The sequence below is a fragment of the Bos javanicus genome, chromosome 23 (assembly GCF_032452875.1).
Source record: "Bos javanicus breed banteng chromosome 23, ARS-OSU_banteng_1.0, whole genome shotgun sequence".
Classification (NCBI taxonomy): domain Eukaryota; kingdom Metazoa; phylum Chordata; class Mammalia; order Artiodactyla; family Bovidae; genus Bos; species Bos javanicus.
Genome location: NC_083890.1, coordinates 17,079,239 through 17,089,185, shown reverse-complemented (window position 1 = coordinate 17,089,185; position 9,947 = coordinate 17,079,239). Strand labels below are relative to the sequence as shown.

General features: G+C 57.1%; 2 protein-coding genes across 3 annotated transcripts; both read left to right on the top strand.

Moving 5' to 3' along the window:
* Positions 1-180: 180 nt before the first annotated feature.
* YIPF3 (Yip1 domain family member 3) lies at positions 181-4,358 on the top strand. Its single transcript, XM_061398276.1, has 9 exons — positions 181-265; positions 894-1,091; positions 1,279-1,385; positions 2,634-2,679; positions 2,820-2,912; positions 3,068-3,199; positions 3,386-3,499; positions 3,665-3,788; positions 3,887-4,358. The coding sequence occupies exons 1-9, from the start codon at positions 185-187 to the stop codon at positions 4,033-4,035; spliced, it is 1,044 nt and encodes a 347-aa protein (XP_061254260.1). The 5' UTR covers positions 181-184; the 3' UTR covers positions 4,036-4,358.
* Positions 4,359-6,214: 1,856 nt separating this feature from the next.
* Positions 6,215-9,597, top strand: LRRC73 (leucine rich repeat containing 73). 2 transcript variants are annotated; one of them, XM_061398278.1, is made up of 7 exons: positions 6,215-7,033; positions 7,656-7,816; positions 7,946-8,011; positions 8,167-8,289; positions 8,676-8,776; positions 8,924-9,146; positions 9,274-9,597. In XM_061398278.1, the coding sequence occupies exons 1-7, from the start codon at positions 6,762-6,764 to the stop codon at positions 9,342-9,344; spliced, it is 1,017 nt and encodes a 338-aa protein (XP_061254262.1). In that variant the 5' UTR covers positions 6,215-6,761; the 3' UTR covers positions 9,345-9,597. The 2 variants fall into 2 exon arrangements, with proteins under 2 accessions (XP_061254262.1, XP_061254263.1); XM_061398279.1 differs by lacking the exon at positions 7,946-8,011 and having other exon boundaries at positions 6,219-7,033.
* The last annotated feature ends 350 nt before the right edge of the window (positions 9,598-9,947 follow it).

Here is a 9,947-nt window from a genome sequence, read left to right as displayed (position 1 = left end):
ACGTCCCCAGCTACCGGAAGTCAGTTTGAGCCAAACATCCGGGTTTCTCTTTTTTTGCGTTCCGACCCATCGTACCTTTCTTTCTTGTCCCTAGACCTGTCCCTTTCTCAGGCCCACGTCTCTCCCACTCCTCCTCCGCGCGCGGGACAAGCGCGGGCTTCAGCGACGGGAGCCCTCGAGGGACATGGCAACTCCAGCCGCGCCGACTGGCGGCGCCCGAAACGGGGCCGGCCCGGAATGGGGAGGGTTCGAAGAAAACATCCAGGTAATGGCCCCACGGCTCCGGCTGCCCGCAGCCCCAGGGCCGGCAGCCGTCCTGAAGTCATGTGGGGACTCTCCCTCAGAGCCTGGAAGTCTGGTCCATTTGCAACACTTTTTCTCTTTTTTGAGTCTTCGTGCACAAGAAAGGCAGTGGGACTAGTGCTGGCTGATCTTAAAGGTCCAGACTGGTACTCCAGCCAGGGGCCTTAGGTATCTAGGCCCAATTGCTCTTGCTTTCTACAAGTTAAAGAAACTCAGTCGGAGTCAGGCATGGCGGGAGGCGAGAGTGGACTTGGGGGTGGATGGGATTCACTAGCCAAAACCACACTTTGTGCGCATAGCCTTGATTTGGGGTTGGGAGAGGTGAAGGAAATGGGCACTTTGCAGCCTTTTGGGGCCTTGGTAGGGAAGGTAGGAAAAAGCCGTGTATAAAAGACAGGGACTAGGTTCCCCAGACTAGAACAGAGAACCAAACAAGCAGGGGTTCTGAGACCAAATGAGGGGAGGAGAGTGGCATCATCTGTGGTGATTTCAAGTCCTGTCCCCTAGCCCCAAACCTTGTGGTGAACAAAGAAGGACTTAACTGGATGAAGCAGAAAGGTCCTGCACTCTAGGATCTGTTGTCTTCACAGGGTGGGGGCTCAGCAGTGATTGACATGGAGAATATGGATGATACCTCGGGCTCCAGCTTCGAGGATATGGGTGAGCTGCATCAGCGCCTGCGTGAGGAAGAAGTGGATGCTGATGCAGCTGCCGCTGAAGAAGAGGATGGGGAGTTCCTGGGGATGAAGGGCTTTAAGGGACAGCTGAGCCGGCAGGTGGCTGATCAGGTAAGCACAATTGGCTCCCTGACAGGTGGAAAAGTATACCCAGGAGACCTCTGGTTCTAGAGTTGGCAAAGTTCACCCCAGGTTGTCCAGTTCAAACCATGTTGAAATCAGATAAAAAATAAGTAACAGAGCATAGAGCCAAGAGTTTGACAGAACCCTTCCACTCCACCCATCTTCCTTGCTATAGATGTGGCAGGCAGGGAAGAGACAAGCTTCCAGAGCCTTCAGCTTGTATGCCAACATCGACATCCTGAGACCCTACTTTGATGTGGAGCCGGCCCAGGTGCGAAGCAGGTGAGGCTCCTCCTCCTGACAGAAACTGCCCTCCTAACATCCAAACTACAACCGGACATCAAACCCTTAGACTCCCCTCGTCATGACCCAGCCACACCATACCTCTTGTCATAGAACAGGGCGTGGTGACAACACACTGCCTTCCTCCTCTTCTCCATCTAATAAACTATTCCTCTTCCCTCAAAGCTTGGCTCAAATGTCACTTCCTTTGCTCCCCATTCCCAGTGTGTCCTGTCCTGGTGCTCCAGTAGGGCTCTGCACTGCCAACAGGTAACATTTCAGCAGTGCTATACTTCCCTATTCCTGGGTCTCTCTTTCCAAAGACTTCCTCAGAAGCAGGCTCTGTTTTGTTTACTTTTTAATTCTCAGGACCAGAACAGCCTCTGAATCTGAATATCAGTACATAGTTGTTGAATGACTTCAAGAACTGGATTTAATCTTGGCTTGGTTCTTTGTTCATCCTTTAATTCAACTAGTGCTTATCAAATACCCACTACCACTTAGCAAGTATTTACTAAGCTTTGGCTGTGCATCAGGCGCTGTAGTAGTTGTGTCTGGGAGCCTTAGACACAAGATGGGATGCGTAACTCAAGGGCAGCCCTCAAGCACTCATTTGCCATGAAGGGACACACCCAGGAGGGACCCCTGACCCAGGGTTGGCTGGAGGGTTGGACAGGGCAGCTTCCTCACAAGTAAAATCCAGTCAAGATCTAAGGTACTACTAGTGAGTCACTTAAGAAGTGGGGAAGGTTTTGGTACTTCTGTTTGTCTTGCCTGGAATTTTAATACCACTTCAAATATATTTCTCAAGAAAATGCTCAGTGGTATCTGGAGGGATGATAAGTAGGAAGAGGCAGGGGGCACCCTGGTTCTCACAAGTGACAACTTTCCTTCTAAACATTTCCCAGGGGTTTATCTTTACATCTCTGCTGAGGTTTGCATGTCTTTTAAAGGGGAACAGGTCACATAGGTAAATGGTCAAGCCCTCCCAAAGGCCCAGGGGGCCCTAAGGATTCTCCATGTTGCTGCTGCATCAGTCGGCACAGTGTCGGGGCTGTTCTTCCTGGAAGCATTTTCAGGGCAGGGTAGTGATTTCCTCGTTCATCTGTCTTTACTACCCTCTTCTTCCTTACCATCCAGCGTGTTCTCTTCAGGTAGCGAGATGAGTAAGAATCAGGCTTTCCAGAACCTCATGGCCTAGTGCTGCCTCTGCTCTCATCTGCTCTCCTCTTTCCTCTCCCCTCCCAGGCTCCTGGAATCCATGATCCCTATCAAGATGGTCAGCTTCCCCCAGGTGAGTAGGGGGGTGTAGCATGTCTGAAAGAGCCGGGGGAGGAACTGGGGCAGAGGGTGGGGCCACCAGGCAAAGCCCAGGAAGACATCAACAGAAGAGCCATTGTACCCCCCAGCCTGAATGAGTTGGTATATTGACAGAAAATCGCAGGTGAGCTCTACGGACCTCTCATGCTTGTCTTCACGCTGGTGGCCATCCTCCTCCACGGGATGAAGACATCTGACACCATTATCGTAAGCAGGACAGAGGACTTTGGCGGGGGTGACTGAAATGAGTTGAAAGCTGCCCACAGAGACATGGTGGATAGAAGCAGGCCCTGAGGGAGGAGGCCCTGGGCGAGACTGAGACCAGAGGCCTCACAGAACTAATTAGAGCCTTCACCCCACAGCGGGAGGGCACCCTGATGGGCACAGCCATTGGCACCTGCTTCGGCTACTGGCTAGGCGTCTCGTCCTTCATTTACTTCCTCGCCTACCTGTGCAATGCGCAGATCACCATGCTCCAGATGCTGGCACTGCTGGTAAGGAGTCTAGCACAGTGGGGGGCAAGTGTGATCTAAAAGAGTAACCAGGCTCTGGTCTGCAGCTGTCCTAGGGCCCCAGGGTCTGGAATGGGGTGAGTTGGCCAGTGGACCATTTATTTTTCAAGGTCCGCACGAGGCCAGCTCAGTCTGAGCGACTTTCCTCTCCACCATCCTCCTTCCTAGGGCTATGGCCTCTTCGGACACTGCATTGTCCTGTTCATCACCTATAACATCCACCTCCATGCCCTCTTCTACCTCTTCTGGCTGCTGGTGGGTGGGTTGTCCACCCTGCGCATGGTAAGCTGGGCAGGAGGTTTCTAGGGGTGGGCTGCCCTACCAGGGAGTTGGGAAAACAGCTCAAAGCTCAAGTCCAATCCCACAAAGTTTCTGCTCTGGGTAAGAGTGGCTTCCTCACATCACTTGCTTGGAGCAGGCCTCTGAGCTCTATTCCTGTTGCCCAAGGTGGCAGTGTTGGTGTCACGGACCGTGGGCCCCACACAACGGCTGCTCCTCTGTGGCACCCTGGCTACCCTGCACATGCTCTTCCTACTCTATCTGCATTTTGCCTACCACAAGGTGGTAGAGGGTGAGTGACAGGAGGGCCTGGCTGCAGGGAGGGGAAGGATAGCTGCCTAGGGCAGGACCCTGCCAACCCTCACTCACTTTGCATCCTCCTCCTTTCAGGGATCCTGGACACGCTGGAGGGCCCCAACATCCCGCCCATACAGAGGGTCCCCAGAGACATCCCTGCCGCACTCCCTGCTGCCAGGCTTCCCACCACCGTGCTCAACGCCACAGCCAGGGCTGTCGCCGTGACCCTGCAGTCACACTGACCCCACCTGAAATCCCCGGCCAGCCCCTTTCCCCCAGCGGTGAAGCGGAGGAAGATTAAAGGACAGTACTGATGACGTGTGTCTCTTTGATGGGGTCTGCAGCTGCCACAGAGCTGTAGCCACTTAAGTATCTCCTCGATGCCTGTTGGGCTTCTGGGGGCACAAGGCCAGGAACTCCTGGCCAGGACTGCAGGGCTCTGCAGCCAGTGCAGAAAGTGGGTCAGCTCCTCAGAGGCCCTCTCACCACCTACCCCTTCCTTCCTCTTTCTCTCTCCCAAGTTGTCTTGCTAAATATAGACTTGGTAATTAAAATATTGATTGAAGTCTGGGCCTGCAGCTACCCCTTCCAGTGGTCCTCCCTGCCACCCTCCTTCCTGTGCACTTCCCTGTTCTGTCAGTGGTGGTCATGTCACATGTTCCTCCCTTAAGTATAGCCTCTGCAGCAGAATGAAAGTCAGACAGCCCAGGGACTTCCCCTGGCAGACCAGTGGTTAAGACTCTGCACTTCCACTGCAGGGGGCATGGGTTCAGTCCCTGGTCAGGGAACTAAGATCCCACAGGCCACATGGCGTAGCCAAAAATATTAATCAAGTGGGACAGTCCAGACTGCATCGACTACATTGAAGACTGCCTGTCCCTGAGGCAGAGGGAATGAGAATCCATGCAGCATCACGGAGGCCTTAGCTCAAGAACCATGAATCTGATGGAACAGTGCACCCAACTTGACTCTGGGCTCCGTGTTACTCTTGGGATGCTTATGGAGCAGTGACAATTGGACACAAATTTCCAGATGCATCCCCATGTCATGACAAGGTCCTTTGGCACCTGGGTCATTGTGTAAGGATAATCTTCCTGTGGGAGCTCACATCTGAAGTCAGAGTTGGCTTTGCCCTGGTTATATGGGGCCAGAGCAATAAAGCTTTCTTCAGTTCTCGTAGTCTTTCCTCTTAAAAGCAACAACCACCCCAAACACAGCACATCCACCCCCACTAGCTGTTTCATCTGTTCCACCTCAGGAGTTACTTAGGGTGGTTAATGGAAGGAACAGGATCATTGGCCTCCCTTCACTACTTTGTATGATTCTTTTTTTTTTTTTTGCTGATTTTTTTTTAACTTTACATAATTGTATTAGTTTTGCCAAATATCAAAATGAATCTGCCACAGGTATACATGTGTTCCCCATCCTGAACCCTCCTCCCTCCTCCCTCCCCACACCATCCCTCTGGGTCATCCCAGTGCCCTAGCCCCAAGCATCCAGTATCGTGCATCGTGTATGATTCATTTTTTAAAAATTCATTACCCTAGTAAATCTGGGTCAGCATTTCTCCTTTCTAATAAGGGAACTAAGAAACATGCCTAGGGTTTGCCCTATGTGACCATACGGGATACACTGTTACCAGTGGACCAAGTTGTAAGTGCACTGCCTGTGTTAAGCAGTGTGCCCTTACTGAAAGCTCCAGCCACCCTCCACGGCCACAAAGCCATTCCAGGCGGCCATCCTGGCACCCCTTTCATTTTGGCCACTCCAGTCTCCACGGGTACTGAGAATGTCAGCACCAGCAGCGCCCTGATCACCTGGGAAAGAAGCCGCACCAGCACCTTGCATCTACCTGCGGCTCACCTGCTCCAAGGACCCTTTGAGGGTTCCACTGGGCCTGTCAACTCAGGCCGTCTCAGCCAGGACGGGACCCCGGGGGCCGCAGCTGCGCCGCAGCCATCATGGCAAGGGGCACGCGGCTGGAATCCCCACGCACGCGGCGCCTCTCGTCGCGCGGGCGGGGCGAGGCGCAGATTAAAGGGCCCTAGGGACCTCGAAACTGGATGGCGGAGCCGGTAGGCGGCGGGGAGAGAGGCGTGCCTTGGATCCCGGCGAAGGCACGACGGAAAAATGAGCAAAAGGACCCAGTACACTAATAGTCCAAACGCCATCTCCACGTGACGTGCCTCTATTCTCCTCTCCCCATCCCCTGCCCGACCCAGGCTTCCACCCAGCTACCTACTCTCCACCTGTCGTCTGGCCCCACACCCAGGGGACGGGCGTCCCCACCTGAACGCCGGGTGTGCGCAAACCTCGCTGGCCCGCGTGGCCTAGGCCGGGCAGGGGGCGGGGCGAGCGGTGGTGACGCGGCCGTTGCCATGGGAACCCGCCGCCCGCTCCGGCTCAGCAGCTTCAGCCGAAGCTGCAGCCCGCCGCCCGCTGCCAGCCTGCCGGCCCGCCGGCCTGCCCTCCTCGGGCTCTCCCTACGAGGCGGTAGGGGGAGCGGGGCTGGAGGAAGGGAGAGAGCAGATGCGGCCTCCGAGCGGAGACTGGTCCCGCGCGTCCTAAGCTGAGGTCCCTGAGCCGCCGCCACAACCGCGAGGGACGAGGACCAGCGCGGAGCAGCGCCCGCCCGACCCCGGAACGCGCCCCCCGGCCCGTCGCCCAGACACGGACCACAAGATCCGTCCCAGCTCCAGCGCCGCGCGGTCTCAGCCCGGCCGGCGACCTCGGCGGCTTCGCAATCCCGGCCGGCCCCGGCCCCGGCGCTCCTCTCCGCCGCCGCCGCCGCCGCCGCCCCCGCCACCCCCACCGCCGCCGCCGCCTCCTACGCCTCTGCCGCCCCCGCTACCCCCTCTGCGTCCGCGACCCCAGCCCGGGCCCCGACCCCAGCCCCGACCCCTCCCGCGGCCCCGCCAACCTCGGCCGCGGCCCGGGCCCCGGCCCCGGCCGCCCAGCCGTGGGTACGATGCTGCCCAGCTCCATCCAGATTTCGGGGGAGCCTCTGTCAGGCGCCGAGGTGCGGGACATCTGCCGCGGCCTGCGCGACAACGCCGTGCGCCTGCTCTCACTGCGCGGCTGCCGTCTCTGCGACCGCGACTTCGGCCGAATCTGCCGGGCCCTGGCCGGGGCCACGTCCCTGGCGCAGCTCAACCTTAACCTGGGCGTCGTGTCCAGCCCCAGCCGCATCAAGCAGCTGGCGGAGGCGCTGCGGACCAACCGCTCCATCCAGTCCCTCTTGTGAGTGTGCTCTCTCGAAAGGGGGTCCTGGGCACCACACCCCTTCCTCGCACTCCTCTTGCCACCTCCTGTTCCTTCCTTCCCACACCTTGTACCTGTCTTTGCACTTGACCTACCTTCTCACCCCTTATTCAGGCACCTCTTCTCTCTGACCATACCGCCACCACACCCTCCAAGCTCCTGCTTCATCTCCAGACTGTGACACGAGCCCCACCCCAAGTGAGACAGGATACCCACCCTCTTCCTGGCAGGGTCCATGTACCTCCCAACCGGATCACCCCAGTGGCTTCTCCAGGGCAGCTGCTCTGTCCCCAGAGAAGAAATCCTCCCCTGAGGACTAGATCCCTGCCCATACATTCTGTCCAAAATACCATCCCCACATGCCCCTTCTCTGTGTTCTGATCTGGAGCCTAGTCCCTGCCCACAAAAAGAAGCCACATTCCTCTTCTAACTGCATTCTTTCAGAATCTAGAACTTTCTTCCTTCCCAGGGCCTCTCCCATGTGCTGTGACCGAATGTCCTTCTCACCTCTAGGGCTCACCATCAGGGAGGGTGCCCCTTCCCCCTTACAGACAGGGCTGACGTTGGCAGTAACCTTTGCTCTCTGCTCTTACCCTCCAAGCCTGCATGGGAGCCCTCTGACAGACGCAGGTCTGGCCTTGTTGAATCCAGCCCTGGCCCTCCACCCTGCCCTCGTGGCACTGGACCTGGGGGACTGCATGCTGGGTGATGAAGCCATCAACCTCATCTGTGGCCTCCTCCCGCCTGACGGGGCCAAGTCTGGTGAGCAGGGGCCCTGCTGAGGGCAAGGGCTGATGTGGCCTTGATGAAAAGCGAAAAACTAAGTGCAGAGGGGAAGGGGCCTGGCCCGGAGAAGAGGGCTCTAACTGTGTGGGTGAGAATGTTTTTCAGATCCTCTCAAGGAGGGAGGGTTGGAGCTGAGCAGGAATGGAGACCCAGGAATCCAGGCTACAGCAGGCAGGAAGGGCATGGGGCTCTAATGTCCCTGAAGCTCTGTGGAGGGGGTGGCGTGGCTCTCAGTCACTAGGGACACCCCAAAGATCCCCAGGTGGGGGAGGGGTTGGGGAAGGGCCTGACCTTCCCCATCCTGGCTTCTCACTGTGACTGCCCAGGCCTGAAGGAGCTGACACTGAGCGCTAACCCCGGCATCACCCCTAAGGGCTGGAGCCGCCTCGCCATTGCCGTGGCCCACAGCTCCCAGGTCCGCGTCCTCAATCTGGACTACAACCCCCTGGGTGAGGCTCACAAAAGTCCCTTTTGATTCTCAGCACGCCCCTCACCCCACCTCCAAGAACCTGGGATCATCAGTTGCCATGGTAACCACTACACTGGAGAAGCAAAGGAAAAAGGGGGTTGTGGGTGGAAGTACAGGAGCCACCGGTGTGCAGGACCAGCTGACCAACAGTTAGATCAGAGCATCCATCACCACCCCCGGGGCCTGGCTGGCTTCATCCATTTACTAGCCAGTCACAATGCTCCCCTCCTGGCCATCTACCAATTGCCAGCCTTTCCTGGCTTGGGGTGGGATCTCAGGTGTTTAGGGTGATGGGGAGGCTGTGGCAAAGAGTTAGCAGGCCCACAAATGACTGCAGGTGAGTGTGTGTGTGTGCTGTCTCCCCAGGTGACCACGTGGCAGGGATGCTGGCTGTAGCTGTGGCCTCCAGCCGCACCTTAGAGGTCCTAGACTTGGAGGGCACAGGGCTCACCAACCAGTCAGCTCAGGTGAGAAGTCTTCATGTTGGGGGATGGACCAGAGGTTGAGGTTAGCCTCAACATACATCCTGTGGACATACCAAAGGGGTGGCAGCTTGGAGCCTGAGGAGCCACGTTAACTGCATTCATCCTTTTCCATATTCTTCCCCACCACAGACCCTGCTGGACATGGTAGAAAATTACCCTACAGCTCTGCGGAGTCTGGTGTTGGCCGAGAACAGCATTAGCCCGGAGCTGCAGCAGCAGATCTGTGACCTCCTCTCTGAGGGGGAGGAGGAGGAGGAGGTGGCAGGAGGGCCTGGTGACACCCAGGAACGAGAGCGAGCCCGGGAGCCTGCTGCCCACCAGAGGAGCAGCAGCTCCTGGACGGGCCCCAGTGGTAAGATCCCCCAGGGCTTGATCGGAGGCTTGAGACCAGGGGGACGGGGTGGGGAACTTAGGCCACTTGTTTGTGGTCCCCAGAGGAGGGATGCACGGCGGTCTGAACACCCCTCCGCTTTCCACAGATCCCAGCTCTCAGATGGTGCTAATGACATCAGGACTAGGGGACAGTCTGTTGGCTGAGACTGAGATGTGACTCTCTGTTTCTGCGCATCATTACATCTGTGTCTCCAGCACTTTGCCCCAGATGTCAGGGTCAGACCCTGGGGCTTGGGGATGGGGGGTGGTGCCTGGGGCTCTGGCAGCTCCTGGCGGTGTGGTGGGAGGCTCTGGAGGCTGTGACTCAACAAAATCCTCGGGGGCACTGGAACCCAAGGCAATGCTTCTGGACTTGTTGGCAGCTCTGGCTGCAGCCCGCTGGCTCGGAAGAGATTTTATGAACTCTATAACCTGGTGTGTGGCTCTGGTCACTGGGGGATGGCAGTAGGGCAGGAATTGCAAATACCTCTAGACATCACTAGGTGGCAGTGCTACCCCATGGCCCAAGTTCTAGGCAGTATCCACTGGCCCCAAATGTCTCACTGGCTCAGGTCTCTGACTTCTAGGACTTGGGTTTTTGGGGTGACACCTTACACAGGCCCTGTAAGGACCATAAGTGAAGTAAAGTGCCCCCAAAACTTGGCTGAACCCTACCCCAAGGAGACTCAAGAGACCTGCCAAGGTTAATTGAGGGACACTCTCTCCCTGCCTGATGCTCTGTGGCCAAGGAAGCCCCAGGCAGAGGGAGGCAGGGGGAGTC

Bases quoted from the DNA above. Each gene is read 5' to 3' on its own strand.
- YIPF3 (XM_061398276.1), top strand. From the start codon at position 185: ATGGCAACTCCAGCCGCGCCGACTGGCGGCGCCCGAAACGGGGCCGGC. The intron at 1,386-2,633 runs GTGAGGCTCCTC...CTCCCCTCCCAG, and splicing joins CCGGCCCAGGTGCGAAGCAG to GCTCCTGGAATCCATGATCC. The intron at 2,680-2,819 runs GTGAGTAGGGGG...GTATATTGACAG, and splicing joins AGATGGTCAGCTTCCCCCAG to AAAATCGCAGGTGAGCTCTA.
- LRRC73 (XM_061398278.1), top strand. From the start codon at position 6,762: ATGCTGCCCAGCTCCATCCAGATTTCGGGGGAGCCTCTGTCAGGCGCC. The intron at 7,034-7,655 runs GTGAGTGTGCTC...TTACCCTCCAAG, and splicing joins CGCTCCATCCAGTCCCTCTT to CCTGCATGGGAGCCCTCTGA. The intron at 8,012-8,166 runs GCAGGAAGGGCA...GTGACTGCCCAG, and splicing joins AGGAATCCAGGCTACAGCAG to GCCTGAAGGAGCTGACACTG.